The following is a 27,789-nucleotide window of genomic DNA, read 5'->3' on the forward strand; positions in this document are numbered from 1 at the left end:
ATGGAAACACTTCTGAGTCTGGAATGAATCAATTCACTTTCTTATGGGAAAAAAACTACATATGTCTCCCCCCCTAAAACCACTTCAAAGACATTGGATTTTCGTCAAAGGCACGTTTTGCCATCCTTTGGGGGGAAAATAACAAGTCTTGTCCGCTTCAGCTTTGCACCCTTTTTTTAATTTGCATTGTTATGGAAAACTGCTGGATTTGGACAGGCCATAATAGAGTGTGACAGCTCCCTCTTTTCACCATTTATTTGGCAGAAAAATAAAAAATCATGGGAAAGTGAATCCAGAGGGGATGGCGATGAATATTTTGTATATCGCTTTCGGAAACAGCTGTATTGAGTGAGTATTTAATGAGACATGGCGTATGGTATTCATGCCCAAGCACAAAAACATATCAACAGAACAAGTGATTGTTTTTAATGCTGTTTTTTTTTCCATCTTCACTGGCAATTAATATGCACAGTCTTTCACAATCTGCTCTGCTGATCCCCTCCATCTTTGCAGATATTGACCTGGTTGGTGCCACAAAAAGGCTCCTTCCTCACAGTGGGAGCCCATAATGAGGCAATACAATGAGGTTTCACTTCACTGCTCACCTCCCTTTGGTTGTCTCTCGCCGTCTTTGTTGACCTTTTTTCAGCCCAGGAGGAGTTTCGAGGGGGGCAGGAATTCCACTGAAATGGACAGCTAACGAATCGTCTGATATAAATGATGAACGACGAGGAAGAGGGATGAATATACAGCATTTAGAATGTTTATAACTTGCATCTCAGAAATATCATTTGACTTCAGTGTTTCTATACATCCATGACCACTCTCTTGTGTCACTTGGAAAATGGCTGAATTATTTAACAAATAATAGAGGACACCATCCATCCATCTCTTTATTGTCTATTTATCCACTGAGATACTGTGGTTGCACAAGTCTGCGCAATTTCTTATTCATGAAAACATGTAATTATAATTAACCAGACACATTTAAATTCCAATACATGGGGGTCAGCACAGAAATTATTTTGTGCCTGTACCTTTCTCTTGATGGTGTGAAAGCTCTTACATGGGTTCTACTGTAAGAAACCTTGATGCAATTGTGGGAAAAGTTAAAATATATATAATCAAAAATATATACATAAAAATATAAATAAAGTTCAAATGTATTTTACAAATATTTATTCTCTATCATCAAAAATCTCGTTTTATGTTTGCCGTTGATGATTGTCTTCTGTTGTTTTTCTTCACCTCACCGAGCAAGGTCGCTGTTGTTAATGAATCACCGGAAGCGGAAGCACGCGGTTCTGCCATGTTTGTGCTCGGTTAGCTAGTTAGCAACTTAGCACATCAGGGGACCAAGTAGCCGCGCTTGGTGTTTCCCCTCGTTACGTCGCAAGTGTCACTAGTTCAAATCTCACATTTTGCCTCATCGAAATGTCTACTTTCTAAACAAATACCAAATGTTTTCTCCGGCTGTTTAGTCACATCTCACGAACGGAAAGCGCTCCCGCAACATGTCGGCCAATGACGAGGGTAAGCTGCTCTTTCTTTTTACGACTGCTATGCTAACTTATGTGAGCGGCTAACGTTAGCCACGAGCTGTTTTTGTTGACTACATACACCAACATGATCAAATTCGATAAAACGCGAGTCGCACATAAGGATGGAGAGTATTGGTTTTGGTTTTGCGCAGCACCCGCTGCGGCTGGATGAGATATAGTTTCGGGAAGCGAACTCCCATTTCTTCAATTAGCTGATAGCGTTGCTGAACATTACTGTAATTGCACGCAATGCCGATTAGCCTCATGCGGGCGCAATCAAATAGTTTATTGTCAACGTTTTATTTTTGACAGCTCAGACGTTGGTACTTTATTAAGACCCGTGCGATTTCTTACTCCGGTTTAAAACAAACGACGCAATTTGCACCGACTTGTATTTTGAATGTAATGTATACACTTTTACGACTGTATGAATTAATTATTTCAAATACATTATATGTGATGTAATCGAGAATTATGTTACATATTCATTAATCCCGGGCATTCATGACATTCATTTGCGGATGTTGTTTTCATTCGCGGTTTTTGTGCTTTTAAAGTTCCATTACATTCCAATGGAAGTAAGTTAGTAGCACAATACATGTCAAGGAAGTGCTGTAAACCTTTGACATAATGCATTAAAAAATGAAGCAAGTTAAGGCGATTTATTTAGACAAAAGTAGTCCTTCGCCACCATTTTAACGATTCACAATCACTCGACAGTATAATATAACAGCATGCAATAGCAATGTAATAGTATGCCATAGCACTATGTTGAAGTGGTGCTTGTTTTGGGGGGGGGGGGCAAGGTTTGTGTATTGTGATGACTGATTTCGCAAGATAATATATAAAATTGATGACAGTTTGGATTAAATTCGAAGGTTGTGGATAATTTGCATGGATTGTTGTGGATGTCTATAATCATTCAACCCCAATCCCAATAAATTTGTCGCATTGTGTAAAATGGAAATAGAGCAGAACAAGATGATTTCCAAATTATCTTCAATTTATATTCAACTAACTACAAAGGCAAGGCATTCAATATTTAATATGATAAGCTTTTGATTTTGTGCAAATATTTGCACATTTAAAAATTGAGGTACAATAAATTGACGTTTTGGAGCAACACATGCTGCCATCCAAGCAACATCTTTTCCAGCTACGTCATGCCACATTGTGCATATGTTCATAGTAAAAGAGTGCAGGTGCTAGACCGACTGTCTGCAGTCCAGACCTGCCTCCCATTGAGAATGTCGGGCACATTATGAAGCGCAAAGTCCGACAATGGAGACCCCGGACTGTAAAATAGCCGAAATTGTACATCAAGCAGGAATGGGAAAGAATTGCCTACAAAGCTTCAGCAAATGGTGTCCTCGGTTCCCAAACGCTTAGTGAGTTGTCAGAAGGAAAGGTGCTGTAACACAGTGATGAATGTGCCCCAGTCCTAAAGTCATCAGACATTTTTGCAGGATTCTAATTCTAATTCTAAACCGCAGTAAATTTAATCAGTTTAAAGATTAAATATCTTGTCTTTTTGTTTTAGCCAATTAAATATCGGTGGAAGAATATCATTGCAAATCATGTTTTTCTGTTTTTGTCTCCATTTTACACAATATCCTAACTTCTTTGGAATTGGGGTTTTGTAACAACTTTTTTTTGGGCGATGCAGAGTTTACCTTTGACGAATATGACAAGCCTGGAATTGAGCGTTCGCGGAGGAGGCGGGGCGAAGACGATGATTTAGAGAGGTAAGCCCCGCAGCAAAAAATATTTTTAAAATAAAAATCATAATTTTAAAAGGTCTTCGGTGGTTCATGATGTCCTGTCAATGTTCCAAAATTACAAACACTTTACAGTGAGTGAATTATGTATGCACAGGTTCATTGCAGTTTTATATTTTTGCCGTAGAAGTGTAGAAGAAATCTTATGCTAATTATGACTTTACTATTGTGGCGATAGACTATGGTACATTCTGACTGCATATAAAAGTTGCTGCTGTGAAAATGAATTTCCGTCGTAAATGACTTTGTATTTTTCCCTTAAAAGTGACTTGGAGGAGGATTTATTAGAAGAATTTTCGCCGTTGGGTAAAAAGGTAAGCTGTCAAAAAACAAAACAAATGGATGTTGACACATTTTCTTTCTATATTTGAGCTTTCTTCATCTTTTTGCCACCTGCAGAGTCTTTCTGAAGATGAAGATGAAGAGCTTAATGATGCTCTTCTACAAAGTGATGAAGAGGATGAACAGCTCAGGTAAGCCACAATTTGACTCTTGAAAGCAGTATATTAACCATGTAATGCCTGCTGTGAAACATCATCTTTGTATGTTTTCAGTGGTCAGCAAGTGAGCCTGAACACCACATACAGCTTCAACCTGCAAGGGAGTGCACAGGACTATTCAGAAGATGCTGTCAACCTGGGCGCGGACGACTTTGAGGATGTGGGCACGAATGACTTCGAGGATGTGAGAGGGGGCTACATGCAGGACCAGGGCGAGGAGGACTACACTGAGGACTTCACCACGGATGACTTGCCCGAACACCACGGGGATTACATAGCAGACGAAGTTCTCGACATCCAAATCAATGAGTCCATCGACGGAGAATTTCAAGTAATTTTAGACTGCATGAACAAATAGACCATTTCATTTTCTGATCAAGTTAGAAAAAAGAAGTATATTTGATAACCCTAAAATATGAACACTATTGTTTTGAATTATGTGACTAGTCCTTCCATTTCTGACCGTAAGGATTGGGAATCTGTTCAGGTAAAAGTAGATGCAGGTCTACGTCTGCGTTTTGGTTTCTTTGAGAGTGGCGGGGGGTTGTGTGTGTGTGGGAGGGGGATCTGCTATCTCCCATTATAGCCAGATAATTTCTCCATCACATTGACAAGGTTTACGCTGACGGCTTGTTTGGCGTAAGGCGATGATGCTCGCCAAGTGCCATTGTGACCTTGGGCCTCGCTATCTTTGGGCGAGTAAAGGAGACTCTTTGTGCTGCCAGTCGGTGAGGTTAATGTGTGCAAGTGGGTGGGTGGCTGTTTGATGGGGGCTTTTATCCGGATCTGATAACGCGTCATGCAGGTGAAAAGATTATTGACCTTCCCGAGGACAACCGCTATACACGTCCCTGGTGATTGATGGTGAGCTTCTCTTTATTTGCTCCCCTCCACACTAAGAGGATCAAAGATAAGCGTCGATCCGTGTGCCAATGTCCGCCACGCTCCGTTAAACCAACATGCCATGCTGTTTGGCACGTGACCGATGTGGGCAAAACTATTGGAACACCTGACTTTAAACACAGGGCAAAAATGGAAGGAAGAGATTTGGAGGTATGAGTGTTTTTCGTCGCACTAAAAGTAGATTGCCATGCATTTGCTGTATGTTTGACACCTTATGTTAGCTATTTGAGCCAATGATGCCAGTCCCGCGCCTTTTAAATGGCCCTCATTGTAGTTAAGTGGGTTGGGAATGCTCAGGACATCAAACTGGCACATTTTTAGATTCTTACCATCCATTTGTCATCTGCTAAAATGCTAAAAAACCTAATATAAATTTCAATCAGGTAAATAAATGTGTTCTATCAAATCTACTTTTTTTTTTTTTTAAATATATAATTGCAGGTCTAGTAATCGTTACTTATATTATCCGTTCCACGCAGAACAAGTGTCACAAGGTTGCAAAACGATCAGTTTGGGTGGGTTAGGATGACTAATTTTCATACTTATATGCAATTGAGTTTACCCAGCAAACACAAAACGCCACCAAAGACATTGCAATACAACAGTGATTTACCTTTGAAAGAATGGCCAAAAAGAGCAGCCGTAGCTTCCTTGAAACGAGGAATGCCTGCTGCATGCATTGTGTTGTTGCTTGTTGTTAATCCTTGTGTGCCTGGATCGCTGTCCTGCATTCTGCTTGACGGGTAAGAGATGTGTTTGGGTTTAGAAAAGTTTGTAAGTGTTGGATATTTGCCAATGGACTTTCCACCTATGGCTGTGGCCCCCTTGTATGTTCGCAGAAGCCCGGGGTAACTAACCGGTGTTGACATATTTGCCCAAGTTTTGTAGACTCCACGCTATTGTGCCCAGGAAAGCAATGGCAAATTTCATTTTGTACTCGCTCACTCTCTTGCTTCCTTGATGCATGCTTCCAAAGCATGGTCTCTCTAAGACACCTTAGTGCACAGGCTGCATTCATGTGACACCAGTAAACGACAATCCTTAATTCAACACAATACGCCTTTAGAAAAAAAAACATTTATACAGCTTTTACACAGCGATGTTTCAATTAGGTAATCAGATCATTTCATTTGAATTAAAAAAAAAATATATCATGGTACACCCCAAACTAAAAAATCTTAAAAAGGATATTATACTGAAATAATTACATCAACTAAATGTAGTTACACAGTGCGAAATCCATCCTTATTTTGATTACAAATACAAAAGCTATTATTTTGCTTTATGAAAGGCAACAGTTGGACATGCGGCTTAATCATAACTTCAGTCATATACAGGAAGAACATTTAATTTTTCTGGTCTCACTATATGTCATAGGAATGAACAAATGGCCAAAGAATTATGATATATAATTTTCAGACCAATTAAGTGATTTTTTTTTTTCTTGCTCCAGAAAATACATGTTAAGTAATTTATCATAGCTTTTGTCCTTGGCTCTTTCTTTTCTTTACTATTTTTGTATGCTCAACATGCTCCTTCATTAGTCAAGCATGTTAATATTTTGTGGATATTTATATTTCAGTATCTAAATGATTACTCAATCACAATTTTTTACACCAAATATTATCTATAGCACTTGTCCTCAATGGTCAACAGTAGCGTAATATTTATACAGTATTGCCAAAAATTGTATGATTAGTTCGTGTACAATTCTCACTGTCATATGCAAACTGCCATGAAGTGTTTTATTATTATTACTTATTGTATTTTTTTTAAGCGTTGCCCACATTCTCTATATCATGTCCATCATTTACATCTCATTGACTTTCAAATGCTGTCAGGAATAGTAATGAAGCCGTGCTCCCACTGTTATGCTAATTTGCTATCGGAAGAGGGGGCGGGTGGGGTTGTACACGGTGCCTCCCGAAAATCCTCTCTACATCATTTATTTTGCCTCTGCAATTAGCTGCATATTTTTTTTCATGCACAGACTTATGTAGGACAGAGACGTTTTTTTTTTCTTCCTCATTTTTCCACAGATTCACAACTGGCAATAGGCTACAGTCACCGTTCTCTTACTTTTGTCTACAGGACAATGAATATCAAACCTATGAGGGGGAAGACGGAGTTGAGCAGGAAGTGGCCCCCGAGGAGGACAATGAACAGCTGCAAGCAGAGGAAGTCTCTCAGGTCTTTGAAAGGCAAGAGGTATGTATGATAGAACACAACCACTAAGGCACTGTAACTGATAATATGCACCAATGATAAGTTGAATGTGGCAATCAAGGCCTATCTGTTGATTCAAACGAATAAGAAGCACTCATTTAATTGATTCCATTGACCCGTGGTCAATCCTTTGTCTGTAGGTTGAAAATGAAGCCATGCCTGAAGAAGTACCAAAGGAAGAATCTGATGACGATGAGGACGAAGATGGAGACTCTGGTCGCATCCGCTTCAAGTCGGAGAGAAAGGATGAAGTTGTTGTGCGCTTGGCTGACGCCGGCACTAAGCGGAGGAATATCCCGGAAACACTTGGTAGTAAAAGCATGTTTGGAATATTCACTCAGATGTCATAAAATCGTTAATTGGGTGCTTTTATGTCTTCAGAACTGTCTGAGAAGGCCAAAAGGGATCTTATTGAACTCGAGCAAAAAGAACGCCAAAAACGGCAGAGTCGATATGGTGGCCGAGGAGGGAGAGGAGGAGGCTATGCCGGATTTGGAATGCACAACATGCGAGGTGGACACCGCTCAAGGATGAACGACCACAGTTTCCACCAAAGGGGCAACATGGGAATGCGGGTAAAACTGAATGTCATACACAATATTATATCTAATATTATACAGGGGAATGATTTAAAAATCAAAACAAATTATGATTTGTAGTTTTGAAGACACGGCTGTCCCTTCTGTTGGTATTTTATTCCATGTATACACAGCATAACACCTTCAATCCTGCTTCACCATGTTTGCTTTGAACTTTATGCCCTGCTAATTCCAGAACTGAGAGCCCTACTACCTAATATTCAATTTCTTGAATTTCTTGCATTTCTTGAATGGATTCAATAACCAAACTATTCAGTGGTATCAAGACCAGTTGCAGAATTTTAAAACTGATAGTACAGTTGACTGTAAAGATCCATTTAATGTTTGGTAATAACATGGTTAATGGTATCTTTTCTCCCTCTCCCTTATCTTTCCAAACATCACCAGTCCCCACGAATGCCTCTCCTCCATCTTCCTCATCAGCAACAGCACCACCACCCTTTGTCCCGGCCGCGGGGGCCCCACCCCTTCCATGATCACGGGCGGCCACATGGACAGCAGCCCCTACAGCCCCTCATTACGCCCCACATGACCCACCGTTCGCCGCCGCCGCAGCCTCAAATGGAACCACCACCTCGACTGATTGGCTCGCCGCCGCCCAGTTTTGGCCATCACCACAACCAGCATCAGCATCACCACCATCAACAGCAACCACAACAGCCCCCACAACCCAAAAACATCCATATAAATCCACATTTCAGAGGCTCGGCACCGTCTACTGTGCCAGGTTGGTGAAGAAATACCTATATATTTATGCAGAGGTCAGGGAGTGCTGTAAAAATTATACGTGACCACATTTATACCACTTGAGCTCAAGCGAACCAATTCCTCCTTATTATATCTACTGGCTGCCTCAGGCTCTCTTTTGCATTGGAAATGGACCCACTGGATCAGCATCCCCCCCCATGTAATTTAAAACCTTGGTGCCAGTTTTCCCCTCCTCACTGTTAAGACAAGGTGTCTGGATTAGAATGTCATTTTGTAGTTGGTGTGAATGTGAAGTGAATAGCTCGCCCTTCCATAAATGGGTTTAGCATTACTTTTTTTTTTTGGAAGGGGTTGGGGGTGGGGGGGAGTCTTGTAACAACCACATTTCTTTCATTCCCTATGATAGGTTTATCTGGCTTGTCTGATTTCAGCCCATTTTTATCAGCATTTATGTTTCCTGTATTTCTTGAATGGATTGCACTTATTTGGCCATCAGTAATTTTTTTCATGCCATACAAGGTCCAAATTGACTTGCAAAATATGATTGGAACAAATATTTTGACTCATATCATGAGCGCACGATTTGTGTGAATTGACACAAGCTCTGTGCACGTTCAAACACTTGATTGAACAAACAGTAATAAGCATTTCATTGACATGCCCAACCATTTTACATCCAAACTTGCTAACCTATAGACATTCAATTTCCAGTTGCTAAACTGAGCTCAAGGCAGCCATTTCATTTTATAAGTCTCAGGTCACTCACCAGGCCAGCCATTTTTTTTAAAGCCACACATACTCAAAGTCAAAAGATTTTGTCGTTTGGAATGTGAGGACGTTAACCCTAAGTGGACAGCAATAATACCTGCACTTCACGTGCACTTTTGTAAAATTTATCATACCAATTCTAAAAATATTAAAGCCAATTGTACAACCCTTTGGAAGGACATTTTTCTTCTAAACCACTTAAATTGATTTAATTTCATATAATTCCAATTTAGTAGTTTTGATTTCTGAAGCTCTGCTTTCAGTTTATTTAATCTTGTTTTGTGTTGTGCTTGTTGTTGAAATTCCTTATAATGATCTCCCCCGTCTTCTCTCCTCCGACTGCCCCTCATTTTCATTTTTCCTCTCCCATCCCCCCTCTCCTACACCACCACACCTCCCTTTCAGTGCCCTTGATGCCTCCTGCTCCGAGCCAGCCGCGGCCTGCTGTGGGTCCTCAAAGGTTCCCTGTAAGTAGCAGCTGCTCCTCGCCCTCCCTTTTGCACCACTTTGGTCAGCCCCTCCATCTCCGCTACATGTTAGCAAGCTCGCTTGTGTGAAAGTATCATTACAGCAATTAGAGTGGTCAAAGCACGCTTCAAGCCAATTTGTAAACATTGATAGGAGCAACTGGAAAGGCGCGATAGGAGCTTGAGACGGGCAGAGGTGGGCGCTGCCGTGGTGGGATTTAGTTAACGGTTCGTCCAGGACTGGCTCGGGCTCAGAGCGGCCGTCTCAACGCATAATGGAAGTCAGGTTACAGTGCCAGTTCAAATTCCCTTTCCAGAAGCGTCCCAAAGGCATGGAGAGTGGTATTTGAGTTAATGAAACATGGTGGTATTTTCACGGGGCTCGAGGGGGTGGGTGGGCCTCCCGCCCTTTTGTACCATGCATTTATTCTTAAGTGGAATTTCACGTTGGCTATCTCGAGTCTTCCTGTTAGAAAAGGGGCTTTATTTTGCCCTCAAAGGATCTGACCAAGGGATGACAGAAATGCCTTTAAAGTCATTACGCTTAAGGGAGGGAACAGCTCGCCCACTTTCTCGACTGATTCTTGAGGAATCAAGTGGTCCAGTCAGTGTTGCCATCCTGTTTTCTACAGAAGCCACTCCTTATCAAAACATAAGTATGTTTTTATTTTCCTTGTGTCCAACCGCCCGTATCATTTATTTTGCATTTCAGCTCCCAATGAGCCCCATTTGCACGGTATTGATAGCGCAACAGCGGGGCGCTGTTTATTTCTCACGTCTCGAAATCTGCCAGCGGTGCTAGCAAGGGCTTACCAGGCTATGCAGAAAAGTGATTTGATGAAGAGCGCAGTGTCAATTCTCCAGCCGCCAGTCGAAGCGGTTGCCACGGACACCATTTGATATGCACGCGTCATATCAGCCGGGAACGTCCCGTTTACCAGTGGACGTGTGATTGCTCGTGATTATCATACATTATCATCCCATCAGAGCCAATTGCGGGAGGCAGAGTGGGGGTTTGGGCTCCAGAGTTATTGAACGGAATTTTCATTAGAGTGGTTTTGAAATTCCTTCTGGTTAATTATCTGATCCAAATTAGACATTTGGTTCCTTACCGACACCCAAACATCTCCAAACGCAGTACATAAAAGATAAAGAGTGCAACAGCCATGAATTTGTAATAGCAGTCAGACGTTGAGAATGTTTTCGCCTTTATTTATTTATTTATTTTAAACCATCACATCTGGGCACACATTTTGGACCATAAGTCTTAAGAATTGGAAGGCCGCAAAGCAATTCAAACTCACTTGGGAGATTCTTTGTTTCAATACACAAAAGGAATTATGAACAAAAACAAAGGGTTTGTCTTCCCAACACTTGGTAAATGTCTGGAATTTTGCAACACTCATTCGAACATGAAGAACAAAACTTTCATTAGTTTGTTAATAAAAACTGTTTCAAACACAAACAACAAGCAGTCTAATGTAGTTCAACAAACATCTAGTTTTGTAAACATGCTTATTAATTTTTATCATCAATTTGAATGAAAAGTTAAGTATGTTAAGATATGTTTTTCTCATGTCCATCAGTTTTAGTTTACAGGTCTCATTTCATGTATTCCGATATAATCTAGTTCAGAACCAACATTTTCTTGTAACTTAAACGTTCACCCTATTATAGCTGTGATGGCTGAATATGTTTGATTGACTACCCATACGTATGGACGACAGTAACAGACACAACACAATTCCTAAGTCCATGTTCACTGTTTGCATTCTTTGGGATTTTGACCTCTCAGTATGATTAGTCTTGGTTATCCCTTGACTGGCGAGAGCTCAGCATCACTCACGTATTGAACAGCCCCCTTAGCCAGTTTATGCCGGATTAGAAGTGAGAGGATGAGCCGCGCTATTATATGGACGCCTGAGTCCTCATTGTGAAAACCTGCCTGTCTTGACCTTTTCAAACACTTCGACGGCACTCCCGGAGTGATCCCCCCCCCCCCCCCCCCCCCCCCTTGTCTTTAAGCTCGTTTGATTAACTTTCTGTTAAGCAACTTTTGACGACTCACGGTGCCTTCCAGTTCTTTGACGCCTCCCCAAACACGGCCACGCGGCAGCGTAATGAAGATGGATTAAGCCTTGATACCATCTTAAGTAATTCACAATGAGCTCGGAGGAGGCAAGCATCCCATTTGTGGAAGTGTCACGTGTTGAATAGCAGGTTAATTTTTCAACAGAGATGAATGTTTGAAAGAACAATGCAGACGGTTATGAGAGGTAATTGAATTCCAATGAGGGATTAGATGCTTGTTATCAGCTTTGCCTTGGAAGATTGATGGAAAGAAAGTATGCAATGGGCTTGAAACAATGATGTGGGCACTCCATCCCCTTTTGAAATCCTCCTGCCTTGTTAGCCTCGACTTCCAAAAGCTTTATCAAGGCCCAAGTAGCATTAATGTCGATTATACTGCTTGGCAGTCATGTTCAATTACAAGGACCGCCTACTCAAAACTCCTCACACTGGTCTTGTGTGATTTCAGTACTTTGGCAAATAATGGCCCTGGGTGCATTTATTCTCTCAACTAGGTTGCATTTCTTTACGCAGCCTTTATTAGGCCAAGGCATATTACATAAAAAGAATTTCACCACATACCACCAAACAAAAATGTTTAAAAAAAATTCTATCGATTTGTGAAATGATTTTGTACGATTTTTAGCTAGTGGAAGAGCATTTAATTGTCCTGCCTGTCACTAAATCACTAACATGGATGGGTATTTTAAACACTTCCTGCCATACACCTGATGATCTTTAACAACTACGATTCGCAAAAATACGGCACTTGAGTTTGCACGATCCTCAATGCGTCGCTTTTGTTTTCCAAGGGACCGGGAGACTTCCATCAGCACATGCCGAATAATTTTGGTCAGCCCCAGCGGCCGCCTCATCACATGGAGCCCTTCAGGAACCAGCCCCACCAAGGCCCCCCGGACAGAGAGCCCCTCTTTATGGGAGGTGAGTCCCATGCCAAGCTCGCACAAAGGTTACAATGCTTCTCCTGGCAGAGTTAATATTATTCCACATCACCTCTGGCGCTTGTACCTACAGGGTGTGCCCCACGAGCAACGCTCATGTTAAATGCATGTTTGTCCATATGCTGTGCATTCATTTGAATGAGCTGTGGGAAAACTGCATTAAACACTTATATTATTTCACATGGCTGTTTTTCTACAGTAGTTGGGCTTTTTTTACCCTTTCACCTTGATATACTTTCAGCTTTCATTGCTGTTTGCACACAGTACCCCTGCAGAGGGATTTACTGAAGGTTAAAAATTCTGACATCTGTGTTGTTGTTTATTTTTTTCCTTGTCATGCAGGCCCAGAACGCACAGATCCGACAAGCTTTCCAGGGCAGCTCGTGTTTGATCACCAGGGCCCCAGCCCGCTCATGAACACTAACATGCATCAACAGCAGCAGCAGATTCCCGCTCAGGGCCACATGGGTTTTGGCCCACCAGGCCCAGTCTTTCGCCAGCCGAACCCACAGGGCCCACTTGGACTCTTCTCCAGAGAGCCGCCCAGACCCAGCCTCCCCCCTCCCCAAGGCCACCAGGGGCTGGTCGGTTTGAATCAACAAGGTCCCCTTCCCAACCAGTCCAGACCTTTCCTGAACCCTCGTCAGCCCTTCAGTCAGCAGGGGAACCTCTTCCCTCCGCCTCAACCCCAATTTGGCATGCAGGTACAAGTGAAAGAAACTTATTTTCATAATCCAACACCTTTTTTTTTGTTTTGTTTGTTTTTTAATATTTATTTTTTTGTCTTTTTGCTCTAATAAGATCTGCTCCATCCAAAGCAGTTCAACAATTCGGTCTGTGATTTTTATCGGCTTTGCACTTGATTATTGAAGTGATTGTTGTACCTGAGCGCTATTTACATGAATAAACAAGGTCTACAATGATATTCACTGCAAGTGAAGCGTAAAAGGGATAGACTTTGGTATTAATGCCAGAGCTGGTCCGTTATGAGACGTAGACAAGCGCGCCCTCTAGTGATTGAATGCCACAACCGTTTCCACAGTTATGTCACGGCACACAAATACGTACACGAATGTCACTAATAAGTATACAAACTGAAATAATAATGACAATGAGCTTGTCATAATGCTTACAAAACGTGTGCATCATGGTAATATTTAAAGATTATTTGCAGTCAATCATGCAGAAGCACCAGTTGCATTTAAAAATATGATTGTAAAAGACATGTATGTATGTACGTATGTATGTGTGTGTGTGAAGACAGACATCTGCTTCTGCTTTAAAAGCAGCTTTTTTTTTTCTTCCAGGGCTTGCTACACAGGCCTCCTCAGCCTCCAATTCAAGACCCTCTAGCCCCCCATCAGCCAATCCACCAACAACACCATAGGCCGGAGCTCCTTCATCATCAGCAGCAGCCACAGCAGCTCAACCTCAACGAGCTTCCCCACTTGCTGCATCACGGACAGAATCTTTTTCAACAACAGCCACCAGTGCACGCTAGTCCCAGACAGTCCAGCCCACGCCTCCAAAACATGCAACAGCGCAACATTGCCAATAGGCAAAGGATGGTGAGATTTTCTTTGATTGCCATCTGTTATGTTATGACGGCTCTCACTCACATGTTTTTTTTTTAAATAAGTACAGAGTAATTGGTTGTTTCAAAAAGTGTTCTGACCCCTGATACATAATAAAAACAAAATGTTTTTTATAAAATATACATTTTTACCCCCTTTTCCTCTTTGCAGAACACACCTGCTTCCAAGCAAATCCACCCTCAGCGCAACAGCAACCTACGGGAGCTCCCCGTAGCACCTGGCAACGCAAACATCGCCCCCCGGCCTGCCGGCCCCCTCGGTGCCAACGTCAGGCCTGTTGCCAAGGCAACACAGGGTGTGCGTCCCATGCAGCGTGCTCATGCGGTGCCTGGAGGCGGCAGAGGGAGAGGCCAGGTCGCTGCCAATGCTGCCACGCAGCCCCTGGCCGCGGGCCGGACGGTGGTTTGCAAAGAAGTCCCGAGCAGCACAGAACCAGAAGCGCAGGTCAGATTTGGAAACAAACGTTTCCATAATTACTCAAAAAAATTCCTATGCTATTGTTGGAACACAGGGACATCGCATTATTGCAGGTAGTAAAAGGAATTATTATTGATTCCCCCCCCCCCCCCAAATGTTAAGAAAAATATTTTATCCTCAATAATAGTCAGAACAGTACAGTTGATTTCCCCAAAACTATATTCCCCAAGCAGTTTGTCATTTCACACTCATTTTACAAAGTTCATCTTAAAAATACATCACTTACATATAATTTTATTTTTAAAACAGAAGCACACTTTTTATGCTAATGCAGGCTAAAGTTAGCTCCTCTGATATAAAAAGCTTGTCAATGTTGAGATGCATTGCATTGTCCTACTTTCCTGTAAGACAGTGCTATGGTATTTTGTTTGGTGGTCGCACAAAAAATATCTAAACATGTTTTTGAAATTAGGTCAGGGTGAGCAAAGAATTTGTGCACAAAGGCCACTTTATTTGTTAAAATTGATCAATGTGCAATGTCATTTGTAGATGAAATATGAGGTAAATATATTTTTGGCTTAATCAGGATATAGTTTTTTAGTTTAGGCATATTTTCCTGGACAATTGACTTGTTTCTGCAGTGTTCCTGTTTGTTCCAATTAATAATTGATTATGTGTAAGTAATGAGTCTCATTGGCTCTCTTTTCACTGCTTGCATCATTCAAGCATATTAGCGTGCTAGAAGGCGACTCCCTTTTATTCAAAACCTAATCATATGGTCGCTAATGGCACCAGCCTCTTTCCATTCGGAGGAATCGATCAATACCTTTGCTTTATCGTCTGGGGTTTGAGCTCTGATTGCATTTCAATGTCATGCCCTTGCCAGTCATCCATGGTAACGCTTTCACTTTTGTGGTTTTTGTTTCTACGCCACAAAACAGGACCCTGATGAGGATGAAGAGACCCGGCAGTACCGTCTGAAGATTGAGGAGCAGAAGCGCCTTCGAGAGGAGATCCTGAGGCGAAAGGAGCTGAGGCGGCAGATGCAGGCCGGCGTCAGGAAGAAAGAGCTATTGGAGAGGATCAACACCCCGGCTCCAAATCAAGGCAACGTGCCCTCACAACAACCCACGGCCCAGCAAAACCAGGCGGCGGCGCCCGCCCCGCAGCTCCTGCTGCCACCGGCGCCGCAGCAGCCTGCGGAACAACGTCAGCCTCCACAGCTGCAACAGCAGAGACAACGACCGCAGCAGCCGGTCAGTCAGTCGCCGGGAAATCCCAACGGAGCGGCTCAGGTGCAAACGCCTCGTCCCAACGTCAAGTCGCGCCTGCAGATAGGGAAGGGAAATAGCCAGCAGCCACAGACTCTCAGGCCCGGTCTGGACCAGCAGCGGAAGCAGCCCCCACAAAGCCCTCTGCTACAGCAGAGAAGGACAAGTGGGCCGCCGAATGTAAACAAAGCCGGCGCTCCCAACCAGTTTGCTCAGATCCCCCTCAAAAACATCCCTGTGACTCCCGCGCCGGGGCCTGGCCAGCCCCAGGCTCAAGGACTTCAACCTGGGGCTAAAAGAACGGTGATGCAGCGGGCCAAGCTCGCTGACTGCGAAGGCCAGCAGGTGCCACAAAAAGTCAGAGTGGTCAAACTTTCCGGCGTGGTGAGCAAAGCTTTTCACTTCATTTCCCAGTTTTACAAAGGTTTTTTTTTTCTTTTCTTATAACAAGTGCACAGACACATGCAGTTGTGTAGAACTGCTCTGTCCTTGCATACTGCACACCTCATGTTTCAAAATAAGGTCAACTAGCATACAGAAAACCCCTGCAATTCATGTGAGATAGAGAACGTGCCATGGCTTGAATTTTTCTGTGTTTTTAGGGGGGTGGAGGAAATTATTACCAGTTAATTGCATTTTCTTTCATTTCAAAACGAAAGGATGATTAGATATAAGTGTCCTCTGTAGATGTTTTTTTGTGAAATGCTGAGGTTGACATCTACAAAAAAAAAATACAAAAGTAATTTTATAAGCCATAATTGGGCAGGGGTTCACTGCATAAAAGCCCCTTTGTATAATTTGCAACAGTAGTTAATTTACTCGATTTTCTTAAACAGTGATTATCCCTCATGAAAAATAAACAGTTCTTTTTTCCCCGTAAGAAACACAAAATAAGTAGCAATGGCAGGTATCACACTCCTTTCAAATATGGACAATAAAGACTTCAATTTCTGTGCCCATATGAACCCCCAAAATAGACATTAACTCCATAAGATAAATATTAGCTACTCAAGCCCTGAGTCATTAGTCAGACATTCCCTGTTTTTGCAGATGCACACTTAAAAAAATGAAAACAGTACAACATCTGATTAAAAAAACTTAAGTTAACTCACTCACTGCCTCTAATAATTCAAATGACCATTTAAAATGGACTGACAGTGATGAGTTAATCCTTCCCCGCAAAAAAAAAGAAATTGACAAATTTTCAATGTACTGCCAATTTTTGGTTAATCAGCCGATTGTTAATCCATTATCTGCATTTTGTTCTGTACCCTTTTTCAACCTAAAAATATTCCATATTGTTTCCTCATAGCTACTATTTGTAATATCAAGCACCTTTCAAAATGTCCTTGTAAAGTCAGATCGTTTCAAACAATGTACAGGTATGCCCGTTACATTCAAGTGCCCTTAACTGCACTTTCTTCCTCTATTTTATCAACATCTAACCTTTTTGATAGATACGGTGCCACCTGTGTGTCATTTTGGCAAAATTGATCTCTTCGTCCTGTAAGGTTGGGGAACTGATATTTAGGACAGTGTCTTAATGAAGCCTCGCTCGAGCGAGTGATCAAAGAGAGTCGTGTGACATTTATCTGCAAATTTGGGGGACATCACATCACTGCTCTTAAAGGTTGACATCCTCTTATAAGGGCAACTTGTAAAGGGGGGGGGGGGGGGGTCTTGTAGAGTGACAGTAACCCTAATAAAGCCCACCAGTATTAGCCCTACCTGCCATTTTCTGCTCACTTGATAAGTCACTGTCGTGGCTTTAATTACCCAGCAATCTTTATTGAATAATCACAAAAGGCAAGCATGTTAAACACTCATGCTGATGTTTGGAATAAGCTCCCCAACCCCCCTTCCAGCCCGCTCCCATCCCGGAGGATCACACTGGCTGCAGATGAAGATAACCGGGTGTCAGCGCCTAAATGGAAACCTGCAACGCGGCTATCAGACGCACCACATCTTAGAAGGGGGGGTGGAAATAATGAGAGATGGAAACAGCGAAAAGATTCTCTCCCTTCCTCATTGTTCCGCTGTCATCAACCAGAGCTTGACAATGTTATCTGCCTTCTTTTCCTCCCTCCCGTCATCCCTCCGTCACTTCCCCCCGTCGAGCTGTCCCTCAGGTGCGAGGCGACAAAGGAACGCCAATCCAAGACCCTTGTAATTAATCTTTGCTGCTCGAAAAAGCAAGGCGTGCGGCGGCGGGGGGATAGCATTATACCTGTGTTGAGAAAGTTGCCACTTTTGAGGATTTGGATTTATGTGGCTTAGGCAAACTGATAAGAGAGGCAAAGTATATTTTCATCAAGGATGATACAAAGCATCGCAAGACACAAAGGCCGGGGAGGAGGAAGAGGAGGCGGCAGGGATGTGAAGGGGGATGGGGTACACATCCAGCTGCTGTCGTTCCAGTGTAATGCAGCTTAGTTTTGATGGCCCCGATCGGGAGCTGTGATTTCTATAGGGGGGATTAATCCATTTACTCTCAATAGGGGGCTTGGGGGAGGGGGGTGATATCGTCTCTTTTCTTGCCGTGTATTGATCTGTCACATCTCTGCCGAGTCTCACGCAGAAGACGACCTTCAATTCCTCCCCACGCGTCAAAGCTGTGACTTTATTTGATAATGAGACCATCACTTGGTCGAGTCGATCGTTAGCGCGGCCTATTTTACCAAGAGACAGCATGGCGTTGAAAGTCATCAACCTATGTGCTGCTCTTCATTCACATTTTTTTTCTGTGCAACTTATCGCTTGCTTTTTGATGAAAAATTTGCAGGTGTTCTCCATAACCCTGTCATAACAGGAGTTGGAGTAAGCTAGTGTGTTGAAATGATGATCTCGTCTCGATTGAGTGAAAATCTTTTGGGGAGGTGCCAACCTTATCCTGGATTGTTAGTGGAGATTGCTGTCTTTTTTTTTTTTTAAACCCACCCACCTATTTATTTTGAAGGGCTGTTTTAAGATTCAAAGTTCAAAAGTTCAAAGTTTGCTTTATTGTCAATTCTACCACATGTGCAAGGACAGGCAGAGAAGTTACAGTATCAGTCAGAACTTTGAAAGCACCGTTAAATTCAGTCATTGGAGTCTATAAAGCATCTTTTACATCATTAAGATATATGAGTACCAAAATATGCAGTATGTGTTTTCTTAGCAAAATTATAGAAGTCATTCTGCTTTGATTCCTTTTATTTTGATTTTCGAGTATCGGCTGTCTTGCGGCCATTTCACATTCATGAACTAAAAGGCATACGTGTCTGACAGATGCCAATTAAGATGCAATTTCGGTATGTATGTGCAGACATAGAAAAAGGTTCAGAGAAAATTGGCATTCATTTTGCATAAACTTGAAGAAAATGACTAATGGGATGTAGAGGTATTCCTTTAAATTATCTTGTCAATTTTTTAATAGGGGAATGTTTATGTATGTGTGTGTGTATATATATATATATATATATATATATATATATATATATATATATATATATATTTATATATATATATATATATATATTTATATATAATTTATATATTTATTTATTTATTTATTTTAATGTTATCAAGCATCCTGAGCATTAATCTACACTTTTAATCTACACTAATAATCATCAGTAGACATTGTGGTATATTTGCTGTTTAAACCGTTAAATTGTTCAATGCCAGCCCAATCAAAATCAATCTTTAATGTCTTTTGCTGTCAATTGCATTGAATGAGTATGTAGAGACAATTATGAAAAAGAAAAAAAAACAATGTCACTGTTTGTAGCAAGGCTCACTTTTCTCTTGGTTCTATGTTATGTTTTTTTCCCCTTTAATAATAATCATTGTGCCTTTCAGCCTGGAAAAGGCGCAGAAGCCTTGCCTGTCCCAGTACAACAGCAACCAGCTGCCTGGCCAGACAACCCTCTCAGGCAAAGCATCCAAAGAAAAATCACCATGGGGGGACAACAGCTTCCCGTTCCGGGTGGGATGCAGCAGCCGGGCCGAGGGGTCATCGGCAACCCACAGCAAAACAGGGTATGTCCTCGAGCCTTTACGGACGCTGTCAATATTTGTATTCACCTGATTGTTTTATAATCTTGACCTGGAAGTTCTTTAATAATTTGCATAGTTTAGTGATGGCCAGAGTCTTACTTGGTTACTAATAAAATGGATTTCAATATAAATGCCCCGATGTTTATAGTTGATTTTTTTTTTTTTTTCCAAAAATGGATTTTGAGGTTAATTTAACATTATGATTTTATTCCATCATTTGGAGAGGCTCTGATATTAACCAAATCCCGCCATCATAGCTACATTACGTCGTACGGTGGTAGTCATGAGAAGAGACAGCGTGCCAGGTGTATTGACAAGCAGAAAGCTGTGTTTCACGGGTGGGGGCTTCACCGGGTCCCCTGGCCTCTCTGCAAGCCTGTCACCGCCAGGCTGCCGTCACACTCACTGATGCTGACAGACTAAGGCAGCCACCATAACACCACGCACACAATACCCCCCGCCCCTCTTCTTCTTCGCATCTGATGGAATATACCTCTCACTCACGGGGCCTGTCGTATGAAGACGTGCCAAGGAGCGTGCAGCATGTGCTGACATTGATGTTCTCTGCAGAAATATGATAAGTCAATCACAGGAAAGCCAGCCGTGTCTGAGGTGTGCGCGAAGAAAGCGTCGACTATCTCCTTTAGGGATCGCCATGGCTCTTCTCCACACTGTCCTGTCAGATTGAAACGTCAGTGTGGCTCAGAGGGAAGAGTTTGACTCTCTTTAACCTCCATGCGTTTGTGGCAGGTCGTGGTGTCAGGCCGAGGAAGAGGGGGCGCTCACATGGGTCGAGGAGGTCCCATGGCCGCCCGACAAGGCCAACGGGTCGCAGAGAATCAACGGCGCACCGTCACCATTGAGGGCCTCTCGTCGTCCACCACCGATGTACAGCTGCAGAGCCTTTTAAGATCCATTGGTCCAATAGAGGTAAGCAGCAAGGTTTTTTTTTTTAGACATCATTTGAATAATAAGCCTAATCTAAATCCTGATTAAATGTTTCTTTTTGTAAGACTGAAACTCATAAAATGAAAAACCTATGGTACACCTCTTTCAGAATTGTTTTTTCCAGTGTGATCTTGTAGCGCCCCCTGTTGTTGAAACAACAGCTTTACATGCAACGATGATCACATCTCATTCCATTCAGAGCACTGTGTGCCCCTTTTGCTCGGGTGAAAAGTGTTTTTTCACTATCTCTAATTGTTTTTCACTTTATCGCAGATGTTCCGAATGATACCTCAGCAAAGGAAAGCAATTGCCACCTTTTCAAATCCCCAGCATGCCGCAAGTTTTCAAATGAGCTTCCACAGGTAATCAATTTTCTTTATTTCGAATTAGCACAGTGGAACCTCCAAAGTCACTGTTTTTTACCTTGTTTATACAAAGAGGAGGTCAAGGAGGGCATAAGTCAAAAAGCAGGAAGTAAGATTGTCAAAGTATGGTAAAATTAGTGTGATGTAAACAGACCAATTTAAATCAGTAGTCCAAGTCTTCCCATGAAAGTATCATAAAGAAGCGGCATGTAGTAAAGACATTGATTATGTTTCAGTTGGTTTGTATTTCCTGTTTGTTCGACTCCCGATGGCTTTTTTTTTTTTTTTGTAAGACATTGAATTAGATCTGAAAGTCCCTGTTTTGACTCATTCCTATTTATGAAGTTTGACTCAAATGAGCACAGAGTAGGCCTTGGTTGTATAGCTTTTGAAAAAGTGTTTTCCACCCCTCAATTATACTTTTATTTGGTCATTGTTCACTTTTTTATCGAAAAAGCAAATGACTCACTATAAAAGTGACGATAAATTTGTGTCGTCTGTATTTGACTTTGGGGTTCCACTATTGGTGCGCCACATGGCACAGCATCTTCCCGTTACACAGCCATGATTGTTTCATGGCTGTGTTGTTCCATGACTCCCCCAAAGTCCTTAAACATTAATCTTACGCTCACCACGCAGGCACATGATTGATTTGTCCCACATTGACGTGAAGCTGATTGACGGATAAAGGGAAGCGCCCTCAAACTCAAGGAGCCATCACTCTTCAACCCCCCCCAGCGCCCCCACTCCACTAAACTTTGTTGTGCGATGCCTCATTTTGGGGTCAGTCAGCCATCATGTTTGCATGCAGATTTCGATCTAGGAACTTGGAACAATCCAACAGTACGCAGCATGCTAGCTTACCAATGCCCATAGTAAAGAAATGATGTTGGAGACACAATGAAGTCAAGTTTGTGTTTGTACAGTGCACAGGGACTCTAAAACCGAGGATAATGGTTGCTCCCCTGCCCGTGAATATTTCTTGAAATTTGCATTTTATAATTGAAAATTTGGATTTATAAAATGAAATTTGCATTTTATAAATTGAAATTTGCATTTGTAAAATAAAATTGCATTCACACGTGAATAGTCGTCCTGGGACAGGTTGTAGTAGTCCATGCTCAGCCATAGGTGGCAGCATCACATCACTTTTTGGAAGCGAATGGGCCAATCAATGTCAGGGTTGAGTGTAAATGGTTGTTTCAGTCGTAATTGTCTCTTTGACCAGCACTTGGCGCTGTTAAGTTTCATTTCGTTGGGTTCTGATGACATAGTTTCTTTTAACTGACTTTTCTCACAAATACAACACTGTTTGCGGTGTATATTTTAGTTACAGGCAAAGGAACCATTGTGAATTGATACTTTTTAACCGGCTGCCATGGATTGTTGGCTTATGGCTTAAATTTTTTGTTTGTTTTTTTATGCTTTTTAAGACATTATAAACAAATGGGAGGTCTTTGTATCCATTGGCTTCCACCTCGTAGGTTTAAATGTAGATAAATTCAGACAGTTTGTTTATATAACAACACAATGACAAGTTGAGTAACCTCAACTTTTGGGTATATTGCGTGTCCGAATAAGTTCATAATCAACGCCATCAGGAAATCATCAACTTGATGCACTTTTTAACACTTTTCTGCCGCCATTTAATTTAGGCGGGCTGGCAAAGTAACAAACTACAAACCGCAGTTTTTAACCTGTAAAGGTAAGGTTTAGAATTATTTCAGAGATCTCTCAAATCCTGATTAGTTCTTGCATTCAACCTCAGTTTTGTTCCATGGCCTTTACACAATTGTCACATGGAAGTTGAGGGGGCAACCATTATCCATGTAGAAATATGATGTACATAGCCAGGACCTGGTCCCACACAAGCTTTTTGTTTGGGGTTGCTAACTTGTGTGCGGCGGCACGCTGAAGACATTTTCGTGTCATATGTCCGAGCGTAAACATGTTTTAATATCCGTTTGTGTCAGAACAACAAACGACCACATTTCTGTTCCTGAGTGAGAAAGAAAAAAAAAAAACAGATTGCTTGATGGGAAAATAAAAAGATGGCCAATATAACCGTGAACAAGCGGGTATGTGAAGCCGGTTGAACTTTAGCATGTGTGACGTCCATGTTTGTGCTGCGTTTTAGCAGGTAGATGTCATATATTTGTGTTCTCTCGCATGTTGTTTCCCATATTCCACATTTCTTCTTTTAACACGGCACATTTTGGTTAATCCTCAATTCAACGATGGCTGTTTGACCAATTGACAAGTACTACCTCACAAATTATCAGGGGAGTGCCACTGAATGTTGCAAATTGTAGCCAATGAAATACTAGCAAGTGAAGAACGATTGTATGGACAAATCTAGTAGAGGAGAAAGATGGCTACTTTCGACTTCTTTTGTACGTTACACACAAAAAGTGAGTTTTAAATCTTGTCCATGGACATTATATAGTTTTCCTTTGTGATTCTACAGTCAGAGCTAATAGTAAAGCATGATGAGAATGGTTTAGCGGAATATACACATACCGAAAATTGGGCCAAATTTGAACATTTTCCCTTTGTCCTGATTTTTAACTGGCTGGTGGCTCAGTGGTTTCATGTATCTCACCCCCCCTTCTCCCCTCTCACCATTTTAAGTAAATATGTTTGATATTTACAGTCACAAATCCATTTTTTGACAGAACCACATCTTTCATGATTGCGATCAGAATTTAGCTACAAGCTACATTAAAAAAAGAAGTTCATTTTCTCGCTTCTGGCTTTCAAGAGGCACTCTGCTGCCTCTCACAGGTCCATCTTGGTACTGCAGTGGATCTTTTGTGACAGCTTGATTAAATGGTTGTGTGTACTGGTGGTCAAGTCAAACACAACACACTATACAAACGTTAAATTTTTCACTTGCCAGCGCAGTAAAAATGTCTTTCTGACGTCTATCGTCGTCAATGGCAGCGAATGAGTTTTAAGATGCATGATTGTTTTTTTCCCCTTCCTTCTTCCTATGTGGAAATGTCAAAAATCGGTATGTGCGTATCCCGTTTTAAAGATTGTAAACTCATGGTTTGACACTTAACGTTGTGAATGTTGCTAGTTACCACACATAGCCAAGGAACAGTAAGCTTGTCACTTTTGCGCCACTCTGTGTGAACGTACATTTAGTCAAAGTTTTTGAAGAATCGATTGGCTTTTCTAATTTAGTGGTATTTCCCCTCAGTTACCAAAGCACACCAAAAAGCCTTAAAGCAAGTGTAGCATAGCTAAGGAGATGATGAACACAATTGTCTTGTGGATTGTGCATGTGAAACTTGTGTATTTTGTACATTTGTCATGAACTGAACCTTTTATTTTTTACGATTATCCTTTCTATTCCTTTTGTTTTCAGTTGAACAGACATTTCAAAGTTATTTCTTGCTTTGTTTTTCTGTTCAATGATTTGTGCTAAATCCAGTGGATTTTTCTTTTCATGGTCAAATACTGACGATGCCAGTCATAGAAATTTTGTAATGCTATATTAGATTCACGTTGAATCTTTTTGTATCCTGCTTGTTTGAGGTATTTTAAAACACGATGCACTTTTTTTGAACCTATTTACTCACTTGAGCAGAGAATTGCTACCTCGTAAGGTTTTTGAAACCAAATCATTCAAAGTTGCACTGTTTGTGCTGGCGTTGGGTCTAAAATGTTTCTCCGCTGTGCTTTAACTTCTTTTTTTTTTTACAGGCCATTTGATGACCCGGAAGCTGAATTTTTAATCATTTTTTATTCCTTTAGGTCACTGTTCCTTAGAGATCCGCAGCCTGTTGGTATTTGATATACCGTATTTCCTCAAAAGGTGGACTTGACTCTTAATTGATGGCTCCCTTTTTTGACTACAAATGAATAACTGTAACTACATCAATTGCTGTTGTTGCTATCCAAAACAGCAGCACTATTTAAAGCATGTCAATAGTCTTTTGGGTGAATTACTGGTATAAATCAAACTGCCCCACCCCAAGCCACTATATGAGGAATTACGGTAGTCTTTAAATGTGGTTTTCAAGTAAAAAATTAACATTTGTTTTACCAGTAACAAAATATTTTGCTATTTTAATGGACATTTTTACAATTAAAAATATTGCTGCATCAAAAAGATGCAGTTAACTTCAAACTATGTTAATATTTAATTTTTATTATTTATTTTTTTAAATATTTAATATTTGTCTGACTCATAAATTAACAAGAAATGGACAGCTCTAGTAAAAATGGTTAGAATTGTTCACACTGATGGTTTCGGTTATGAGTATACCACAAATCATGACGCCAAACCAATAAATATCTCTTAACTAATCCGAACATTAAGGATAAATAGCTTCCATTTGATTTTGGACAATATGCATGTGCGCTAAATTGAACTGAGTGCGGAACCGTTTATTGATTATTTTTTTAATTAATTGAATGTGCAGTGTTACATGCGCCGAGTGATGTGACTCTCCACTTAAACCCAGGCGAAACTTGGCTCTTAAACATTCATTAATTTTAGACAGGGTGCTGGTGCCATCTTGTGGCTCATTAGACTATTGTAGCTAGTGCACAAAAGAAGTGTTAATTTTTCAGCTAAAAACAGGATCCATTCCGAAAATACCTATAAATAAATTAACTTGCCAATAGCGAACCTTGATACTTATTTTACGTTAAATATGACTAAGAATACTCTATTATGTCAAAAGACAGCTTTAATATTGTCATTTAAAAAGAGACCTAACTTGAGTTGCAATGACCGCCTTTCGCCACAGGTGTCGCCGTTTTCACTCACTAATCTCACCTTTCTCTCAGCCCCTGGAAGTACTTTTTGCTGTTTTTTTTTTTTGTTTGTTTGTTTTTTTAACCATACCCCTCACTTTCCAGCGAAGCTCCTCGAAACCTGGTGTGAATCGACTGCGCGCTTTTTAATTGTTCACCGCTTCACGTTTCTTTTCCTCACACGTTCTTCGACGGCGGCTTTGTTCACTAAAGACTTGCGTATGGAGCAGGGGTGATCCCACCCCGGATCTCCACACTGGATATGGAACAGACTGGTTCACTCTTAAAGCCACTGTACACTTCTCATAAGATCTTTTGACGCACTTTTTGACATTTGGCGTTGCGATGGTTGGATTTTTTTCCTCTCTTTTTGTGAAACAAGACACTGCACTTGTTATCTGGTGTATGTGACTCAATTCGTGGAAAATCCAACATGTTGAGTTTTGGAGAAAACTGTTGCCAAATCAGCTTGCCATGTGTGTTCTATCTGATGTTTTGACATGAAAAGCACCAAAATCAATGTGTATTTTTTTTTGTTGGATGTACTGAAAGATGTCTATTTTTTTAGCTCTTTAAAGACATGGAATTGTCCAGTTTAAGTTCATAAAGTGGAAAGAACCAAAAGAATTAAAACTCTTTGACACATGAAAGTTCTTGTATTTTTTGGGGGGGGGGGGTTGGCATGTATTTTTTTTTATTTTTTAAAGGGCAATAAATAGACATGCTTGATGAAATATGATGAATAATCGTGAATTCAATATTGACCAAAATAATTGTGATTATTTTGGCCATAATCGGGCTGCTCTAATACATATATATATATATATATATATATATATATATATATATATATATATATATATATATATATATATATATATATATATATATATATATATATATATATATATATATATATATAATGTATGTGTGTGTATGTATATCAACTTGCCCATTTTGACAACGGTCATTCCCAAGTCGACTTTATGGTTGTACGTTTTGCGTCGTATCTAAGGAATTTGAAGCATGCTCTTTATCATTGCTGATTTGCTTTATGAGCATTATCACTCAAAAGTGGCTGTCGCAACGCGAGATAAAACACACTTTTTTTTCTTGTCTAAGAAATGCCGTGTGTATCCGTATTTTTCATCACAATCGCTTCACAAAAAAAAAAGCCTCCAAAACCAGTTTCGCTTACAGACCTAAACTTTATTGGAGCCAGTCGGAAATGGATACCCTAGACTGATAGTTGACAGGCCAGAATGGATTCCGTTAATCACAGCAAATCTTCAAGGTCCTGTAGATGCAAAGCAGCCCCAAGAACCACCACACAGGCAAAATCTTGTTTGACTGACTCTCAGACACTATAATTAGCTTGAAGATCCAAAACATTAGTAAGACGGAACCTGAAAGAAATCAGGAAAGGGGGAATTACTTTTGTTCAGTCACCGTATGAACAAAAGAGGCATCCGTCTTGAGGAACGACGACCAGCATGTCAGCGAAGGAGCAAACGTTGCCAGGAGGAGAAAAAGCAGAGGAGCTGTTTTGTGTCACTTGCTCTTGGAAACAGAGAGTTTTGTTTTTGTCGAATGCCAGACAGTCCGCGTTTGCAGAAAGTCAACATTTGTAAAGGCCCTCTCTCTCTCTTTCTCGCTCGCTCTCGTTGATCTGCGAGGCAGACTCCAGGGCCCCTGGAGGGATTAGAGGAGAGGCTCTGTTTACCTGCACCCAGGAATGCCGCCTCTCATGCGCGCACGCTTTTGTATCCACATGCAGGGACCCCGGGGTCACAATCCGCGGCTGAGACGGACCACCTCGCCCCCACCTACCAACCCACTCACTCACCCGAAAAAAAGTTTCCA

The 27,789-nt window shown here is 41.2% G+C and overlaps 1 protein-coding gene across 1 annotated transcript; it reads left to right on the forward strand.

The window, feature by feature from the left end:
• Positions 1-1,321: 1,321 nt before the first annotated feature.
• On the forward strand, positions 1,322-26,576 carry rbm33a (RNA binding motif protein 33a). The gene is made up of 19 exons (XM_088402036.1): positions 1,322-1,533; positions 3,208-3,286; positions 3,585-3,633; positions 3,719-3,792; positions 3,874-4,150; positions 6,814-6,930; positions 7,089-7,257; positions 7,330-7,523; positions 7,935-8,274; positions 9,429-9,490; positions 12,373-12,502; positions 12,865-13,226; positions 13,830-14,090; positions 14,268-14,561; positions 15,476-16,189; positions 19,646-19,825; positions 20,594-20,773; positions 21,065-21,153; positions 21,796-26,576. The coding sequence occupies exons 1-19, from the start codon at positions 1,515-1,517 to the stop codon at positions 21,842-21,844; spliced, it is 3,639 nt and encodes a 1,212-aa protein (XP_088258162.1). The 5' UTR covers positions 1,322-1,514; the 3' UTR covers positions 21,845-26,576.
• Positions 26,577-27,789: the final 1,213 nt, after the last annotated feature.

This window comes from Hippichthys cyanospilos, chromosome 19, assembly GCF_059441005.1.
Source record: "Hippichthys cyanospilos isolate Australia breed blue-spotted pipefish chromosome 19, RoL_Hcya_1.0, whole genome shotgun sequence".
NCBI lineage: Eukaryota > Metazoa > Chordata > Actinopteri > Syngnathiformes > Syngnathidae > Hippichthys > Hippichthys cyanospilos.